This window comes from Lissotriton vulgaris, chromosome 4_1 (assembly GCF_964263255.1).
Source record: "Lissotriton vulgaris chromosome 4_1, aLisVul1.2, whole genome shotgun sequence".
Taxonomy (NCBI): domain Eukaryota; kingdom Metazoa; phylum Chordata; class Amphibia; order Caudata; family Salamandridae; genus Lissotriton; species Lissotriton vulgaris.
The window spans coordinates 2083040260-2083060508 of NC_141691.1; the positions used below are offsets into that span (position 1 = coordinate 2083040260).

The window sequence follows — 20249 nt, forward strand, 5'->3', positions numbered from 1 at the left end:
AAATATTTTGGGCCACACTGGTGAAATGCCCTAAAGGTAATTAAAAGAATTTTAAACAGAATTCTTTTACTTACAGGCAGCCATTGGAGAGTATTGAGTGCTGCTGAGGCTGATGACCTCCGAGGCCAACGTAGCACGAGGTGGGCTGCCGCATTTTGGACCATTTGTAGCCTATGGAGAACGCTTTTGTTGGCTCCAGCATATACTCCGTTACAATAGTCCAGCCTAGAACTTATTCAGGCCACTGCAACTGTTTTCCTCGCTGATAACGGAAGTAGATCAAAAAACTTCCTCAGTGCTTTGATGATTTGGAAGCACATGCGTGCCACTGCTATAGCCTGGGGCTTAAAAGATAGTTGGTTATCGAATTTAATGCCCAGGTTGCGGGCAGATGCAATTGTGTTGGGGGGGTCTTCTGCCTCCATTGGCCAACACATTTTTGGGGAAAACAAGTTATGGCTCCCGACAGGTAGGATTTCAGTTTTACCGGTGTTGCACTTTAGATGGTTGCTAGTCATCCATCTAAAGGTAGCTGCCAGACACTCCTTAAGATTTTCCTCTGCCCCTGGTCATTCTCTATCCAGCACCAGTATGAGCTGAGTGTCGTCAGCGTATGAGATGGAACTGATCTGGAATGACGCGATCAGTTTCACAAGGGGTACCATATATAAGTTGAAAAGAACAGGGCTCAAGCTTGAGCCCTGAGTGACCCCTGAGCTGACGTCTTTGGCTTCAGACTGATATTGGCCTAGCACTGTCACTTGGCGTCTATTGCTAAGGAAATTCCTGAGCCATGCCAAGACCTGACCTCCTACTCCTGCGGCAGCCAACCGGTCCACTAAGATGTTATGTGAGACCGTATCGAAGGCTGCCGACAGGTCGAGTAGGATAAGGACAGCCTTCTTTCCTTGGTCCATTGCTGCCCGTAAGGTTTCTGCGGTAAAGAGCAGAGCCGTCTCGGTAGAATGTTCTGACCGAAATCCTGACTGATTAGGGTGGAGAATGTTATTCTTCTCCAAAAAGTTAGTCAGTTGGCTATTGGCAAACTTTTCAGTCAGTTAAACAGGACAGGTAGCAAGGAAATGGGCCGCAGATTGGAAAGAGTAGTGGGGTCAGCCAGTGCTTTTTTTTGGAGTGGCTTGACAGCTGCAAGCTTCCAATCATTAGGAATGCTTGCCGTAGCTAAAGAGGAATTAATAATCCTGTTGATTATAGGATTAACCAACTCAACCAAAATATGCAACACCGGGGGGGGGGACAGGGATCGAAAGGGGATCCCGATTTACAAGCCAAGATAGCCTTAGAAGTTTCCTCGAGGGACACTGGGGCAAACTCCTCAAAGTAGGAGGGAGTCGTCATCTTACCAAACTGTTCAGTTTCCGCAGTTCCCATTACTCCTGGTGGAAAGGTCTTCACAATGGCAAGAATCTTGTTGTCGAAATAATTGGATATCGCATTACAGAGATCTTGGGATGGTGGAATCTCCTGCGATAAAGCTGAAGGATTCATAAAATCCTTAACAATCTTGAAAATTGCTTTTTGTTCCTGACCTGCCATAGATAAGGCCTGTAGATAGTGGTTTTTTTTTGCGGATTTTATTTCTGCATGGTATTTCCGTCTTGCTGCTATGTAGATATTACGTGCGGTGGCGTCATAATTTCGACGCCATCTTCGTTCCAGTACTCTGACCTCACCTAATTCAAGTTTCAGAGTCATTGAGAACCAAGGGGCACTCTTTTTAGTCCTGCTAGTTTTAGAATTGTTGTTTCTAGGCGAACTTAGCAGGAGTCCTGCTCTAGCAATCCAATCACAGAAAGTCTGATTATCTGTTGAGGTAAGATCAGTTAGGACTGGTAAGTTGTCTTTAAGCTTATTAATTACGTCAGGTCTACTAGTTAAAGATTTCCAATCAGGGGTAGATTTAGTTTGTACTTTATTTATCCGTGTTGTGAGGTTGATGATGGATTTCAAGTTCCATACAATATTAAAAGGAATAAAATAGTGATCCGTCCATGTCTGAGGGCTGGGGGTTTGACTCTCAGAGTAGAAGAGTTGGAACATATGCAGTCTAATAAATGTCCTGCCTGATGGGTGGGTTTCTGATTCATAAGTGAGAGTCCTAATACTTCAATAATTTCCATAAAACAGCCTACTCCGGGGTCGTTAGGAGACTCTAGGTGCAGATTTAGATCACCCAATACTGAGAAATGGGAAAATCGGAGTGCTAATTCACTCAGAGCATCACCTACTGTTTCTAAGAACTTTGAGGATGGACCCGGAGGGCGGTAGATAAGGGCCCCAGAGAAGACAAAGGTGTCATGGATCTCCAATGACAATGCTAATGCTTCTGCTTCTTTAATATCCGTGAGTTCTTGAGATGAACACTTAATAGTGTTGCAGTAGATGATCGCCAGGCCCCCTCCACGTTGTTTGGGCCTATCCAAACGTTGGATGAGAAAGTTATGTGGGAGGGCTATGGCTAGATCGGGGTTACACCAAGGCTTTAGCCATGTTTCTGTGACCAAAAGCCAATCCAGATGGGAATCAACAATAAGGTCATGGATATTCTGGGCATTTTTGGGTAAGGATCATTCATTGATTAATCCGCCCCGTATAGTACTGGAATCCAAAGGGGTTTCCATAGGAGGCTCCGGAGTTAATGTCCTGCGACAATGGGTACAACATACTCTGGGGGAGTAGGGCATCTTTACAATGGGCTTGGGGGCCAGTATGTGACAACAAGAATTCTGTCTGGACGAGGATGTAGGGAAGCAGCAAAGGTCGCTCAGAGTCTCCCGCTTATCCCGCCTCATTAGCGCTGACGGGCGCAGACGGCCAGACTCTGGCTCCACTCAGGCGGGAGTCAGGCGCGCCCTCTGCGCGTCACCGCTGCGCGGGAGGGGTGAGGTTTAAATAGAGGCTCACCTGATCTGCTGACTGAGCACTAGAGCGCTCAGGCGAATGGCACACTGGAGGTCCTGGTCCCACCCAAGATGGCGGAAGACGCCACGAATAGCCGGTGAACACGCGCTTGAATCCGCTCTAAAAGCGGTGGGGGCACAATTAGGATGCAAGTATGTGGGCGCAGTAGTGGTTTTTAAAAACAGGGACAAAGAAATTAAATTAACCTAAATAGCAAAATCGGTATTTTAAAAATAACGCTGCACGCTCTATTACACGCTGACAATGAAGCGCGATGCTAATACAAATGCTGCCTTTCCCAAGGACGATTTGCTTCAGGTGTTCGCCTTAAATAAAGGCTCACCTGATCTGCTGACTGAGCACTAGAGCGCTCAGGCGAATGGCACACAGGAGGTCCCAGTCCCACCCAAGATGGCGGAAGACGCCACGAATAGCCGGTGAACACACGCTTGAATCCGCTCTAAAAGCGGTGGGGGCACAATTAGGATGCAAGTATGTGGGCGCAGTAGTGGTTTTTAAAAACAGGGACAAAGAAATTAAATTAACCTAAATAGCAAAATCTGTATTTTAAAAATAGCGCTGCACGCTCTATTACACGCCGACAATGAAGCGCAATGCTAATACAAATGCTGCCTTTCCCAAGGACGATTTGCTTCAGTTGTTCGCCTTAAATAAAGGCTCACCTGATCTGCTGACTGAGCACTAGAGCGCTCAGGCGAATGGCACACAGGAGGTCCGGGTCCTACCCAAGATGGCGGAAGACGCCACGAATAGCCGGTGAACACACGCTTGAATCCGCTCTAAAAGCGGTGGGGGCACAATTAGGATGCAAGTATGTGGGTGCAGTAGTGGTTTTTAAAAACAGGCACAAAGAAATTAAATTAACCTAAATAGCAAAATCGGTATTTTAAAAATAGCGCTGCACGCTCTATTACACGCCGACAATGAAGCGCAATGCTAATACAAATGCGGCCTTTCCCAAGGACGATTTGCTCTTACAGTATTATTTTATAATACTCTTCTTACTCACATATTATACTTTGCAACCAGTATTACGATTGTAGCAGTTCACTTAACTTGCAAGAGAAAGAAGACTGTTCAATAAATAATTTTATTGAAAATGCCCATCTCTCTATTTCTCTGCACCTCTGTTGAAACGAAGCATGCACGATTAACTGAGTGAAATATCTATCTATTGTTTTCGCGACTCTAGAGATACTTCTTATTCTTGGGAAACAAAGTTGTCATGTTTATGCAGTTGTCAGAAACGAATCCGTTCTTGTTTATTCGAGAAAGTTTCTAGTGACCTCTGAGCTAGCTAGCACTCACATTTAAGTCTAGTATATTCCATAGAGCCCTAGTCGACCTAAGTCCTACGTCAAATCTATAGGATATATTATTCCAATGCTCAGAGCCTATTGGGAATATAGGAACTACACTACAGGTTGACACCCCTACCAGTCATCTTTAAAAAAAAATGCTCACCTTCATTTAATTTTAGCTACATAACCTCCCCATACCATCAACTGGCTTCCTGCTAGTCTTTTTGCAAGGGTGTACTACATAACATTGTTCATTCATCCATCCATCTATAAATGCATATTTTTTGATGATTAATGCGTCTCTCCCATTCTTTCATTTCAGCACTGCTGTATGGCACCCTGTGCATCACAGCGGCCACACTATCTTCCCTGCTGGGTGGAGGGGTGCTACAGGTAAGAGTGGCTTACAATAATTCCCTGGCCTGAAGGAGGTGGGCTTGTGTTCATGAGCCAAAAAGCTGTCTCAACCTTGGCGGTGAACTCTGCTCCATTCACAGAGTTTTCTTCACTCTGCAGAGCACGGGGAGTTGCAAAAAACTCTGTTCTTTTTATCTTCCTCGTGCTCACCAACGTAATGTTGGTGAGCATGAGCGAGGAAAATCCAACGCTAGACCACCTCCCAGCGACATTTCTCAACGCGAGCATTTGCCGATGGTCATGACCGCTCGCATTGAGAAACCATCTGTGCGCTTTGAGGAAGCTGCTGCTAGAGTAGAAAATCTATGCGAGTGGCAGAAAAAAGGAGCACCCTCTTGCACTGCACATGGTGCTGTATGTGCTGATTTTCCAGTGTGGGACAAACACCAGGTGCTAAAAATCAGCGCGACCCAAAGCCACTTGCGGAACTCCATGTAGCACGGCGTATATTTTTTGGGTCACTTAGCGGAGATCCGCGTAGCGGAACTCCGCCCACGCCGTTATAACCAGGAGTCTGACTGTCCGCGTTTTCCTGTATCCCCTAGATTTGCACATGTCTTTGAATCACCACCCCTTTATCTACTGCAGGGCTCCTTCACCGTCATGGGAGTGATGGGTGGGCCTTTGCTTGGTGCTTTCATCCTCGGCATCTTCATCCCACCCACCAATACCACGGTAAGTCGGAAGGTTTGTTTTCATCACTCTAAAGTTTGTTTCTGTATTGTGTAAGTATGTATGTGTATATGTATATGTATATATATATATATATATGTATGTATGTATGTATGTATGTATATGTATTTGTAAAATGAAGAGCCAGATAGATAGCAGACAGGACTTGAAAAAGGGTGGGAACCCAGAGTTACGACTCAGGATTGTGCCTACCAAAACTGGATGTTGCAGGGCGATGAATCTTACTGTGCGCAGACGTTGCATCCTTTGAAGAGTCACATCTTTAACCTCTCGATGAACTGCAGAAGGGGAGGAGCATTTCTGATGCTGATGGGGATGTTGTTCCAGATTTTTGGGTTCTCTACAAAGAAGTCTAGTCTTCTGTTTCACTTTGACTTGCAGTTTTTTTCCTGTTCTGACGATGTACTTGCATGTGGGGTGGAGTGGTCCCTCAAGGGTAGTTAATTCTCCGGAGGTCATAAGGCGCGCTGTAGAGTCTATGATGACTCTGAGAGAACTACTGTGGTTTTCGGGTGGTTGCAGGCCATTGTGTTAATAAAAAGTCCGTTTCAAGGAGGAAAGATGTCACATTCTTCTGGAGATGGGACCGTGCTCTTTGAAGGCAAGGGCAGTGTCTGGGGTGGTTCCCATTGATTTGTCAATGGGTGACATCAACGGGGTTTATTTTGGGATACCAGGCTAAGCTGTGATATGCTGTTCTAGTGGTCATGAGAAATTCTGTCTTGGTCAGGTTCAGCTTGAAGTAGACAGAGGAGACCTAGTCAGAATTCTGGGAAAGCCAGTCTGGATTCAAGAAGATCCGTTTGACAGTCATGGGGGTGTGTCTGAGTTCTGCTACTGGAAAGGATGTGAAGTGAATACTCTCGGTTACAGTACATATCTGAAAAGCATTAGCAAAAATATCATCTAACAAAAATATCGTGCCACCAGTACAATGCCACCTAAAAATCACATTGAATATTAATGGGCCACTTGCATGCAAAGACGAGTGCAAAGTGAGCAAAGTTTGCCCGCCTTCACTGAAATTTAAAAAATGAAGCAAAGGGTGGCAGATTTCTCTGCAGTTTCAGAAGTCTTATTTCACTTATTACTGGCCAAGGGCCCCGGCCCTACACAGTCCTCCCACGGGCTGGGCACAACTTTTTGATTGATTATGAATCCATATACTTGGAGAAATCACAATTACTAGGTTCTCCACATTTCTCACAATTTCTGTCTATATGGCTCATATGGTGTTTGCATAGTTTGTGATGGTGGTAGACTAGGTCTGGATAGGAAAAGTCTTGCAGGGGCTGTGAGACTGGATGTGTGCCACGGCCCCAAAAGCTGCACTCACAACATTCACCTCTTGACTTAAAAAATCAAAAATTTGCCATTTTGTTTGCAAGAGCATCTCACACAATTTAACTGGCTGCGATAGTCCAAGCATATGGATGAAAAAGATCACATGTTGACACCACTGCTTGCTCCCAGAAAAATCTGCTTCAGATTAAAAGGGTAAATTCAATGATTAAACTGAGATAGAAGTTGCAGGTGGAGGCCCCAGTTCTCATTCTTGGGGACCTTGAATTATTTTTCTTCATCAGGCTTTGACCTTGATTGAAAAACGAGAGAAAACACAAAAGGGGGAAGTAAAAGGAAGAGATAGATGGACAAACAGTGACAAGGGTTAAAAGGAGGAGAAGGAGCTGCTGCAGTGCTGTAAATGGGAAAAAAATAGTGAAGGTGCTCATTTAAATGTGGCGAGTGGGCGGGGCTAGGGGCGTGGTCAGAGGCAAGACTGGACTTCTATACATGGGAAATGGATCAAATCGGTAAACAAAACAAAAGACAAACACAGTGATATTTAAACTTTTCCTTGTTGTGTAATATTTGTAGCTTTAATACTGTTATTTGGTGTTACTCTGAAAAATTCTATATATTGTCGAGCAGAAAGATGTGCACACACAAGGCATTCCACACATTTCCTTTAATATTCCCCCAAGAGTGTCTCGATTTTGTCCCTCTTTTCTCTCACACGAAAACAGGCACAGGTACAGAGACAAACATAAGCAGACACTCGCACAAAAGAATGGGGTGGGATTAAAGCCATTTCAACCTCCTTCCCTCCATTGGCTTCCTTAATTGCACTGTCACCGGGCAGCCTCGATTCCTTACAACACAGCATGATGGTGAACACCCGGATAATATGCAAATGAGCCCCCGCTGAATAGTTCAGCAGAGGCTTGGCTCAGGGCTACAGAAGTGTTTGGACTGCCATACACAGCTTACCAGCCGTAGCAGCCAATGCACCTATACTTTCAGGAGTACCGGTACTCTCCTCGGCAGTAGAGAAGCGCTGGTACTCAGAGTGATAAAAATAAGAATATTTGGTACTCAGTACCTGTGAGTAATGGCCAATTTAATGCACTGATCTGCCGTAGTCTCCATGGTAACAGGGAGGCATCTCACTAGTGTATCAGCATCCTTGTCTCATTCTGTCCTCTCTCCTTTCATGCACAGGGTGTCTTCACTGGTCTCATGGTGGGGCTAACACTCACCCTATGGGTGTCCATCGGGGGGTCCATCTACCCGCCCTCAAACGAGCTCATAGGGGTGCTGCTAACCAATGCCAACTTCTGCCCACAGCGTAATACCACCAACGGCAGCATCATTTGGGGCCCTTTGCCCCCGAAAAACTACACAGTATCGCTCGAAAGGTAAGAGTGGAGAATGTGTGTCGAAAAAAAGCTGCACTTTACTCCTGTGACTGCGCCGTCTTCTTTGCACAACCACACCGTTCTATTAAGTGCATTTAAAGATTGACAATAGTAGTAACTTGTGTTTATGTAGTCCCAAATACAGCACTTCTGCCACTTGTAAGAGTTGTGTGTAGGAGATGTCACTATTACACAATGTATGGTACTCTTTGTACAGTCTGCATGCACTCTAGCGTATGGACACAGTCTGAAGTAGGGCTCTTTTAAGCTTCACCTCCATGCCATCTGCGTGCCCTGCACCCTCTCCGCAGTGCCAGGTCGCCTGGCTCTGTCTCAGAGGCCTCTGCACATGCCAATCATGTATTCGTTTCACCACGATGGGCGGCTCCATCTGCTTCACCAGGAGTCTAACCTACGACATCCACCGACAGAGGGAAACATTCAGCTCCCTCAGCCATCCTCCCGGCACGATGAACTACTGAGGGAACGGGCGTTGCCTCTTGTCTCAGCCATCCTCCCGGCACGATGAGCTACTGACGGTGAGCCAGCTGCCCCATGTCTCAGCCATCCTCCAGTCAAGATGAGCTACTAAGGGTGGGTCCGTTGCCCCTGGTCTCAGCCATCTTCCGGGTGCGATGAGCTACTGAGGGAGCACGCGCTGCCTCTTGTCTCAGCCATCCTCCAGTGCGATGAGCTACTGAGGGAGCACACGCTGCCTCTTGCCTCAGCCATTCTCCCAGTGTGATGAGCTACTGAGGGAGCACACGCTGCCTCTTGCCTCAGCCATTCTCCCAGTGTGATGAGCTACTGAGGGTGTGCACGCTGCCTCTTGTCTCAGCCTTCCTCCTGGCGCGATGATCTACTGAGGGAGAACGCTTTGCCTCTTGTCTCAGCCATCCTCCTGGTGTGATGAGCTACTGAGGGAGCACGCGCTGCCTCTTGTCTCAGCCATCCTCCGGGTGCGATGAGCTACTGAGGGAGCACGCGCTGCCTCTTGTCTCAGCCATCCTCCGGGTGCGATGAGCTACTGAGGGAGCCCACACTGCCTCTTGCCTCAGCCATTCTCCCAGTGTGATGAGCTACTGAGGGAGCGCACGCTGCCTCTTGTCTCAGCCATAATCCTGGAACAATGAGCTACTGAGGGTGCGCACACTGCCTCTTGTCTCAGCCTACCTCCTGGCGCGATGATCTACTGAGGGAGCACGCTTTGCCTCTTGTCTCAGCCATCCTCCCGGGGTGATGAGCTACTGAGGGAGCGCATGCTGCCTCTTGTCTCAACCATCCTCAAGGTACGATGAGCTACTGAGGGAGCGTGTGCTGCCTCTTGTCTCAGCTATTCTCCCTGCACGATGAGCTACTGAGGGAGCGCGCACTCTCTCTTGTCTCAGCCATCCTCCTGGCGAGATGAGCTACCGAGGGTGGGCCCGCTGCCTCTTGTCTCAGCCTTCGTCCCGGAGCGATGAGCTACTGAGGGTTGGCCTACTGCCTCTTGTCTCAGCCATCCTCCTGGCATGATGAGCTACTGAGGGAGCACGTGCTGCCTCTTGTCTCAGCCATACTCCTGGAACAATGAGCTACTGAGGGTGCGCATGCTGCCTCTTGTCTTAGCCATCCTCCCGGTGAGATGAGCTACTGAGGGAGCGCATGCTGCCTCTTGTCTCAACCATCCTCGAGGTGCGATGAGCTACTGAGGGAGCGCGTGCTGCCTCTTGTCTCAGCTATCCTCCTGGCATGATGAGCTACTGAGGGAGCACGTGCTGCCTCATGTCTCATCCATCCTCCCTGCACAATGAGCTACTGAAGGAGCGCATGCTGCTTCTTGTCTCAGCCATCCTCCTGGCATGATGAGCTACTGAGGGAGCACGTGCTGCCTCTTGTCTTGGCCATCCTCCCGGTGTGATGAGCTACTGAGGGAGCGTGCGCTGCCCGGCACGATGTGCTACTGAGGGTGCCCATGCTGCCTTTTGTCTCAGCCATCCTCCCGGCACGATGAGCTACTGAGGGAGCGTGCGCTGTCTCTTGTCTCAGCCATCCTCCTGGCACTATGAGCTACTGAGGGAGCACGTGATGCCTCTTATTTTAGCCATCCTCCCGGCACAATCAGCTACTGAGGAAGTGCGTACTGCTTCTTGTCTCAGCCATCCTCCCGAGACTATGAGCTACTGAGGGAGCACAATCTGACTCTTGTCTCAACCATCATCCCGGCGCAATGAGCTACTGATGCTGCGCCCACTGCCTCTCATCTCAGCCACTCTCCAGGCACAATGAGCTACTGAGGGAGTGTGTGCTGCTTCTTGTCTCAGACATCCTCCCGGCACTATGAGCTACTGAGGGATCCCACTCTGCCTCTTGTCTCAGCCATCCTCCCGGCATGATGGCGTACTGAAGGAGCGCACGCTGCCTCTTGTCTCAGCCATCCTCCCAGCGTGATGCACTACTGATGGAGCATGTGCCTCCCGGCACCATGAGCTACTGAGGGTAGGCATGGTGCCTCTTCTCTAATCCATCCTCCAGGCACAATGAGCTACTGAGGGAGTGAGTGCATGCTGCCTCTTGTCTCAGCCATCCTCCTGAGACTATGAGCTACTGAGGGAGCACACTCTGACTCTTATCTCAGCCATCATCCCGGTACAATGAGCTACTGATGGTGCGCCCGCTGCCTCTCGTCTCAGCCACCCTCCAGGCACAATGAGCTACTGAGGGAGTGCATGCTGCTTCTTGTCTCAGCCATCCTCCCGGCACTATGAGCTACTGAGGGAGTGCACTCTGCCTCTTGTCTCAGCCATCCTCCCGGCATGATGAGCTACTGAGGGAGTGCACATTGCCTCTTGTCTCAGCCATCTTCCCGGCACGATGAGCTACTGAGGCTGCACCCACTACTTCTTGTCTCAGCCATCCTCCTGGCATGAAGAGCTACTGAGGGAGCACACGCTGCCTCTTGTCTCAGCCATATTCCTGGCATGATGACCTACTGAGGGAGCGCCCGCTGCCTCTTGTCTCAGCCATCCTCCCAGCGTGATGCACTACTGAGGGAGTATGCGCCTCCCGGCACCATGAGCTACTGAGGGTAGGCATGGTGCCTCTTCTCTAATCCGTTCTCCTGGCACAATGAGCTACTGAGGGAGCACGTTCTGCCTCTTGTCTCAGCCATCGTCCTTGCACAATGAGCTACTGAGGGAGTGCTCGCTGCCTCTTGTCTCAGCCATCCTCCCGGCACGATGAGCTACTGAGGGAGTGCACGCTGCGTCTTGTCTCAGCCATCCTCCAGGCGTGATGAGTTACTGAGGGAGCACACGCTGCCTCTTGTTTCAGCCATCTTCCCGGCACGATGAGCTACTGAGGGTGCACCCACTGCCTCTTGTCTCAGCCATCCTCCTGGCACGATGAGCTACTGAGGGAGCACACGCTGCCTCTTGTCTCAGCCATCTTCCTGGCACGACGATGAGCTACTGAGAGAGCACACGCTGCCTCTTGTTTCAGCCATCTTCCCGGCACGATGAGCTACTGAGGGTGCACCCACTGCCTCTTGTCACAGACATCCTCCTGGCACGATGAGTTACTGAGGGAGCACACGCTGCCTCTTGTCTCAGCCATCTTCCTGGCACGACGATGAGCTACTGAGAGAGCACACGCTGCCTCTTGTCTCAGCCATCCTCCTGGCATGATGAGCTACTGAGGCAGCATGCGCTGCCTCTTGTCTCAGCCATCCTCCCAGCACGATGAGCTACTGAGGTAGCGCAAGCTGCCTCTTGTCTCAGGCATCCTCCCAGCGTGATGCGGTACTGAGGGAGCATGCGATGCCCTGCACGATGAGCTACTGAGGGTAGGCCTGGTGCCTCTTCTCTCAGCCATCCTCCTGGTACAATGTGCTACTGAGGGAACGCGCGCTGCCTCTTGTCTCAGCCAACTTCCCGACGCAATGAGCTACTGAGGGAGCACGCCCTGCCTCGTGTCTCAGCCATCCTCACAGCACGATGAGCTACTGAGGGAGCGCGCACTGTCTCTTGTCCCAGCTATCCTCCCGGGGCGATGAGCTACCAAGGGTGGGCCCGCTGCCCCTTGTCTCAGCCTTCGTCCCGGAGCGGTGAGCTACTGAGGGTTGGCCCACTGCCTCTTGTCTCAGCCATCCTCCTGGCATGATGAGCTACTGAGGGAGCACGTGCTGCCTCTTGTCTCAGCCATACTGCTGGAACAATGAGCTACTGAGGGTGTGCATGCTGCCTCTTGTCTTAGCCATCCTCCCGGCACGATAAGCTACTGAGGGAGCGCGTGCTGCCTCTGGTCTCAGCCATCCTCCCGGCACGATGAGCTACTGAGGAAGTGCACGATGCCTCTTGTCTCAGCCATCCTCCCGGCACAATGAGCTACTGAGGGAACGCGCCCTGCCTCTTGTCTCAGCCATCCTCCCAGCACAATGAGCTACTGAGTAAGCAAACGCTGCCTCTTGTCTCAGCCATTGTCTTGGCACAATAAGCTACTGAGGGAGCAGCACTGCCTCTTGTCTCAGCCATCCTCCTGGCACAATGAGCTAGTGAGGGAGCCACGCTGCCTCTTGTCTCAGCCATCCTCCTGACGCAATGAGCTACTGAGGGAGCGCACGCTGCCTCTTGTCTCAGCCATCCTCCAGGCACATTGAGCTACTGAGGGAGTGCGTGCTGCTACTTGTCTCAGCCATCCTCCCGAGACTATGAGCTACTGAGGGAGCCACGCTAGCTCTTGTCTCAGCAAACCTCTCGACGCAATGAGCTATTGAGGGAGCGCCCACTGCCTCTTGTCGCAGCCATAATCCTGGCTCGATGAGGTACTGTGGGAGCACACGCTGCCTCTTGTCTCAGCCATCTTCCCAGCATGTTGAGCTAATGAGGGTGCGCCCGCTGCCTCTTGTCTCAGCCATCCTCCCAGTGCGATGAGCTACTAGGGGAGCACACGCTGCCTCTTGCCTCAGGCATCCTCCTGGCGCGATGAGCTACTGATGGTGGGACTGCTGCCTCTTGTCTCAGCCATCCTCCAGGTGCGATGAGCTAATGAGGGAGCGCGCGCTGCCTTCTGTCTCAGCCATCATCCCGGCACAATGAGCTACTGAGGGAGCGCAGGCTGCCTCTTGTCTCAGCCATCATCCCGGCGCCATGAGCTACTGATGGTGCGCATGCTGCCTCTCGTCTCAGCCACCCTCCAGGCACAATGAGCTACTGAGGGAGTGTGTGCTGCTTCTTGTCTCAGCCATCCTCCCGGCACTATGAGCTACTGAGGGATCCCACTCTGCCTCCTGTCTCAGCCATCTTCCCGGCATGATGACCTACTGAGGGAGCGCACGCTGTCTCTTGTCTCAGCCATACTCCCAGCATGATGCACTACTGAGGAAGCATGCGCCTCCCGGCACCATGAGCTACTGAGGGTAGGCATGGTGCCTCTTCTCTAATCCATAATCCCGGTACAATGAGTTACTGAGGGAGCGCGCACTGCCTCTTGTCTCAGTCATCGCCCGGCAAGATGAGCTACTGAGGGAGCGCGTGCTGCCTCTTGTCTCCTCCCGGCACGATGAGCTACTGAGGGAGTGCACGCTACCTCTTGTCTCAGCCATCCTCCTGGAGTGATGAGTTACTGAGGGAGCACACGCTGCCTCTTGTCTCAGCCATCTTTCCGGCACGATGAGCTACAGAGGGAGCACATGCTGCCTTTTGTCTCAGCCATCGTCCCGGCACGATGAGCTACTCAAGTCAAGTCAAGTCAAGTCAAAAAGATTTGTATAGCGCGCTACATACCCATAGGGTCTCAATGCGCTTGCGGAGGGGTGGGGAATTACATGTCGAATATCCAAGTTTTAAGTTGCTTTCTGAATGCTAGGTGGTTCTGAGTAAGGCGAAGGTGTGTGGGAAGGGAGTTCCAAGTTTTGGCTGCAAGGTAGGAGAAGGATCTGCCTCCCATGGTGGATTTGTTGATGCGAGGTACAGTGGCAAGAGCTTGGTTGGAGGATCGTAGCTGACGGGAGGGGGTGTAGAAGGACAGTCGTGTGTTGAGGCATTCAGGTCCAAGTTCGTAGAGTGCTTTGTGTGCGTGGGAAAGGAGGCGGAAGGTAATCCTCTTATTCACGGGGAGCCAGTGGAGGGTTTTCAGATGACCAGAGATGTGTTCTTTACGCGGGATGTCGAGTATGAGCCTGGCAGAGGCGTTCTGGATGCGTTGGAGTTTTTTCTGGAGTTTTGCGGTGGTACCGGCGTAGAGTGTGTTTCCGTAGTCCAGGCGGCTAGTGACCAGTGCGTGGGTGACCGTTTTACGAGTTTCGGTGGGGATCCAATGAAATGTTTTTTTGAGCATGCGAAGAATGTTGAAACAAGATGATGAAACGGCGTTGACTTGTCTGGTCATTGAGAGTGAGGAGTCCAGGATGACGCCCAGGTTCCGTCCGCGGTCTGTCGGGATGGGTGCCTTTCCAAGGGCCTCTGGCCACCAAGAGTCATCCAGGTGGAGGGGGAGGTGCTTAAGATGAGGACTTCTGTTTTGTCGGAGTTCAGTTTCAGACGGCTGAGCTTCATCCACTCGGCTACTTCTTTCATTCCTTCGTGTAAGTTGGTTTTGGCGGTGTTAGGGTCTTTGGTGAGTGAGAGGATCAGTTGAGTGTCGTCAGCGTAGGGGATGATGTTGAGGTTGTGTTGGCGAACGATGTTCGCAAGGGGGCTCATGTATATGTTGAAGAGGGTGGGGCTGAGAGAAGATCCTTGTGGCACGCCACAAATGACTTCAGTGGCCTCTGACTTGAATGGTGGGAGGCAGACTCTCTGGGTTCTTCCGGTGAGGAACGAAGTGATCCATTCCAGTGCTTTTCCTTGGATTCCGATGTTTCTGAGGCGCTGTAGAAGGGTGCTATGACAGACTGTGTCGAAGGCTGCGGAGAGGTCGAGGAGGATGAGGGCGACTGTGTCTCTGTTGTCCAGTAGAGATCGAATGTCGTCAGTTGCAGCGATGAGAGCGGTCTCAGTGCTGTGTTTGGCTCGGAAGCCGGACTGTGAGGAGTCGAGGGATTTGTTGGTTTCGAGGAAGGCGGCGAGTTGATTGTTGACAGCTTTCTCGATGACTTTGGCAGGGAATGGAAGGAGTGAGATAGGGCAGTAGTTTTTGAGTTCGGTGGGGTCAGCTGTGGGTTTTTTCAAAAGGGCGCTGAGTTCGGCATGTTTCCAGCTTTCCGGGAAGGTTGCGGAGTTGAGGGAGCAGTTGATGACGTCTCGGAGGTGCGGTGCTATAATGGAGTCTGCTTTGTTAAAGATGTGGTGAGGGCATGGGTCTGTGGGGGATCCTGAGTGGATAGAGTTCATCAGACGGATGGTGTCCTCAGTGGAGATAGGCTTCCAGTCGTTGGGGATGTTCCGGGGGGGTGGGGGTCCTGAAGGGGGTTTGGAGGGTTGGTCTTCGGGTCGGTTGTCGAAGCTGTTGTGGATGTCTGCAAGATCATCGTTGAACCAGGAGGCCTTCTTGCTGCCTAGTTTGATTTGTCGTTTTTTCAGTGGTGCTAGGATGTCGGCGCTGTTGGATAACCATTGGGTGAGGTTGGTGGCTGCTTGGTCTGGGTTTGAAGAGTGGGCTGGGGGGTTTAGAAGAAGCGATGAGGAGATCTGGTCGATGGTGATTTTGTTCCAGTTTCTTTGCAGAGTGGGTTGGGGGTGGTTGTTGGAGGTGGACTTGTTGTAGGTGAAGTGAACGCAGCTGTGGTCAGTCCAAAGGAGAGCTGTGGTGTGGTTGAAGGAGACATGTTTGCTGGAGGTGAAGATAGGGTCAAGTGTGTGACCTGCGATGTGGGTGGAGGTGGTGACAAGTTGTTTAAGTCCGAGGTTGGCGAGGTTGTCCAACAGGGTGGTGGTGTTGCGGTCGTTGTTCTTTTCAAGGTGAAAGTTGAGGTCGCCCAAAAGGATGTAATCCTCGGAGGGGAGCGCGTGTGGAGTGATGAAGTCCGTGATGTCTTCGCTAAACTTTGCGCGGGGTCCTGGTGGCCTATAAAGGAGGGTGCCTCTGAGTGTGGTTTTGGGGTCGATGTGGATCTGGAAGTGAAGGTGTTCAGAGTTGGCGAGATTGACGTCTGAGCTGGTTGAGATGCGGATGGATTTCTTGTGGACGATAGCGATACCTCCTCCTGTGTGGCCGGTACGGTCCTTGCGTATGATCTTATAGTCTTTCGGGATGGCAATGGTGATGTCTGGGGCTGAGGTGGCGTTCATCCATGTTTCTGTCAGGAAGGCGACGTCCGGAGAGATGGTGTCAAGTAGATTCCAGAGGTCAATGGCGTGCCTGTGGACCGATCGGGTGTTGAGCAAGATGCATTGTAGGTGGTTGGGGTCGGATATCTGTTGTGTGATCGTAGATGGGGACTTCTTGTTGGTGCCGTAGAATTTGCAGGAGTTGCATGAGAAGGGTCCGTGGGTGTGTCCAGGAGCGGCTTGGACGCAGTTGTGGGAACGGCCGGGGTTAAGGGCTAGGAGGGTGGTGGTATCGTAGGTAATACGGGGACCAGGGGGTCTGGCGCTGGGTGCGGTCCAAGCGTGGACGGGCGTAGACGGGCTTACCTTTGGCACACCTTCGGCGCGGATGGGGCGCGATCGCTGCGCGTGAAAGCTGCGCGTTGGGTCATAGGTCATAAATGGGGAGGGGCGAGGGCGTCTCAGCTGGGAGGCGGGGCGGGCTTACGAGGACAACAACAATCAACAAAATGGCAGCGGAGGGGAGGGCAGAGCACAGCGCCGGGGGTAAACTCGCTCTAATGTAAAATAAAAATGAATGCAGTGGAAGCGAGGCGAAGCGCTAGAAAACAATCACAATAGCAAGCAACACGTGGAAGCGAGGCGAAGCGCTAATGCAATAATAAATGCAGGCAACACACGATAATGCAATTGTAAATGCAGGCAGCACACGATACCAGGTCTCTCCAGGGAGACTAGGGGAGCGACCTCTCAGCGAGCAGCAGTGAGGGGATCACAGCGCTTCCAGGTACGGGAGCGCTGTATGTACTTAGTGGGAGGGCGTCCCAGCTGGGAGGCGGGGCGGGCTTACGAGGACAACAACAATCAACAAAATGGCAGCGGAGGGGAGGGCAGAGCACAGCGCCGGGGGTAAGCTGCCTCTTGTCTCAGCCATCCTCCCAGCGTGATGCGGTACTGAGGGAGCATGCGCTGCCCGGCACGATGAGCTACTGAGGGTAGGCACGGTGCCTCTTGTCTCAGCCATCTTCCCGGCATGATGAGCTACTGAGGGTGCGCCCGCTTCCTCTTGTCTCAGCCATTACAGCGCTGGGATGCTCAAGAGTAGCCATGCGCTATAGAAGAGGGTATTCATTCATTCATTCATTCATCCTCCCAGTGCGATGAGCTACTGAGGGAGCACACGCTGCCTCTTGTCTCAGCCATCCTCCTGGCGCGATGAGCTACTGATGGTGCGACTGCTGCCTCTTGTCTCAGCCATCCTCCAGGTGCGATGAGCTACTGAGGGAGCGCACACTGACTCTTGTCTCAGGTATCATCCCAGCACGGTGAGATACTGAGGGAGCGCATACTGCCTCTTGTCTAAGCCTTCCTCCCTGCACGATGAGCTACTGAGGGAGTGCCCACTGCCTCTTGTCTCAGTCATCCTCCCGGCGCAATGAGCTATTGAGGGAGCCCACACTACCTCTTGTCTAAGCCATCCTCCCGACAGTATGCGCTACTGAGGGAACGCGCGCTGCCTCTTGTCTTAGCCATCCTCCTGGCACGATGAGCTACTAAGGGAGCACACGCTGCCTCTTGTCTCAGCCATCCTCCTGGTGTGATGCGCTACTGAGGGAGCATGCGTAGCCTCTTGTTTACTGTGGATCACCACCTGCAGAGGAGAGGGGCAGCAACACAGAGCCAAGCTCTGCAAGCACCATCTGCTGAAGGGGAGCAGTCTCTTATGTGTGGTATAAACACACACACGCAACACATGCACGCACACAGAAACAAACACACAATGGTGTCCAAACTGTGCATGTCTTTTGTTTTTTGTGGGAATGAAGATTGCTTTTCTGCAGCCTGTGATACACTTGATTTTTGTTTGTGCGATGTTTGCCCTGCTGCTGTGTGTGCTTTAATGGTTTGTGTGTGATTTATTCTTGCACTTATGCTGCATGTGCAGCACCTGGCCAATTAATAAATGATACTAGAAGTGCTGCTGTCTGTAATGCACCTGTCCTGTATGTGATTTAAGCTTCCTTTGCTACTTGCACCGTCCTGTGTGTGAGGGGGGCTTGCAGTGCTACTTGTGATTCACCTGTCCTGTGTATTAAGGGAAGGTTGCAGTGCTGCTGCCAGTACTGCAATTTTTCTGTTTAAGAAAAGATTGCAGTTCTGCTGTCACTGCTTTCTGTTTTAGTGAAGCTTGCAGTGCTGGTGCCTGTGATTTAACTGTCCTGTATGTGACTGAAGCTTGCACTGCGACTGCCGGTACGGCTCTTGCTTTCTGTTTGAGTGAAGCTTGCAGTGCCATTGCTTGTATTGCACATGTCCTGTGTGTGAGTGAAGCTTGAAGTGCTGCTGCCTTTGATGCATCTGTCCCATGTAGGAGAGAAGCCTGCACTGCTGTGATTCACCTGTCCTGTGTGTAAGGGAAGGCTGCGGTGCTGCTGCCTGTACGGCACTTGATTTCTGTTTAAGAAGCTTGCATTGCTGCTGCTACTGCTTTCTGTTTGAGTAGAGGCTGCAGTGCTTCTGCCTGTACTGCGCTTGCTTTCTGTTTGTGTCAAGCTTGCATTGCTGCTGCCTGTACTACGCTTGCTTTCGGTTTGAGTCAAGCTTGCAGTCTTGCTGCCTGTACTGCACTTGCTTTCTGTTTGAGTCAAGCTTGCAGTACTGCTGCCTGTACTGCTCTTGCTTTCTGTTTGAGTCAAGCTTGCAGTACTGCTGCCTGTACTGTGTTTGCTTTCTGTTTGAGTCAAGCTTGCAGTCCTGCTGCCTGTCTTGCACCAGTTTGCAAACAAATGTAAACCAATATAAGTCACTTCCTCATGTCTGTCTGTGTCTGGTAAAACCAATATATTACAAATCAAGGCAAAGATACTGTGCCCCCATCTAGGTTTGCGCTTGGTTCGTCTGGTAGGGTTATGGGCAAAGAGTGGTACAAGGGCTCACATGAACATAACTGGTCCGATGCACCTTGATACTCTGGTCAGTCGACACAGTGGTGCCAGACTGTTCCCCTTTTAAAATCTATTTCTATTGAATTCATGTTAAACATCAAAGTATACAGTACTGTACTAACTCTCTCAGAAGTAATAACATGGTCATCAAAGAGGAATATCCAATGGAACAGGCGCAGCAGCTGACTTGCACTTAGAATAGTGGGGGGGGGATCCCCCAGCCGGATACATCTTGCAGTAAAGGATGCATAAGTATACTTTGTGCCAGAGTGTTCCCTGGAGAAGAAATTCTAGAACTAATCTGAATCATATAAACCTTGGTAAATATCTCATAAAGGACATACAAGGAAGCAGTGTTTATGTGTGCAATATTCACATGACCTTGATTTTTTATTGAGTCAACGTGCCTCAGATTGAGTGTAATGCATCATACCACGAGGAAATGCCTGAAACAGGAGTGCCTTCAGTGTCTGAGAAATGCCTCATGAGGACCGATTATATTGGAACACACCCTCTCCGATCAGGCAATATCATCAAGACAAATCAGGACAGATTACTATCTTTGGAGAAACCTTGGCCACCTGGTGAACAAAGAGTCAAAGAGAAGATACCGATTTGGGTAAAAAATCCCACTGTACTTGTTCTGGCACCACTTCACAGAAGGAAATGCAATGAATTGTGTTAGAAAGCATTCCATATCTCTAGGGAGGGAAACAGCCACTACAACGCGGGCGTTAACACACTATACTTAACCACGCATGCTTTACAACGCATGCGTGGTTACCACGTAAAGCCTTTACCACGCATTGCTTTACTACGAAATACATAATAAAGGAATGTGTGGTAAAGGTAGAATTAAAAAAGGGGGATGTGGGGCTTGGGGGGGTCTCCCCCCCTCCAAAAAGAGTGAGTTTAAAAAAAGAAAGAAAACTCTTACCTTAAAGACGCTCATCTGTGCCTCTTGTCCTTCGTGAAATAAGCCTCCCTAACAACATAATAACGTAACTGCGTCTACGTACTGCCTTGTCACAAAAATAGAAAAAGGACCACTTAACTTTGAAGATG

The 20249-nt window shown here is 50.5% G+C and overlaps 1 protein-coding gene across 1 annotated transcript in view; it reads left to right on the forward strand.

Moving 5' to 3' along the window:
- The window catches only part of LOC147725081 (sodium/iodide cotransporter-like), a 195327-nt gene that overhangs the window by 81969 nt on the left and 93109 nt on the right, over positions 1 to 20249 (forward strand). Inside the window, exons 10-12 of the mRNA XM_086967103.1 lie at positions 4567 to 4637; positions 5250 to 5336; positions 7857 to 8053. Coding sequence (XP_086823229.1) covers positions 4567 to 4637; positions 5250 to 5336; positions 7857 to 8053 — 355 coding nt within the window. The remainder of the gene's footprint in view (positions 1 to 4566; positions 4638 to 5249; positions 5337 to 7856; positions 8054 to 20249) is intronic.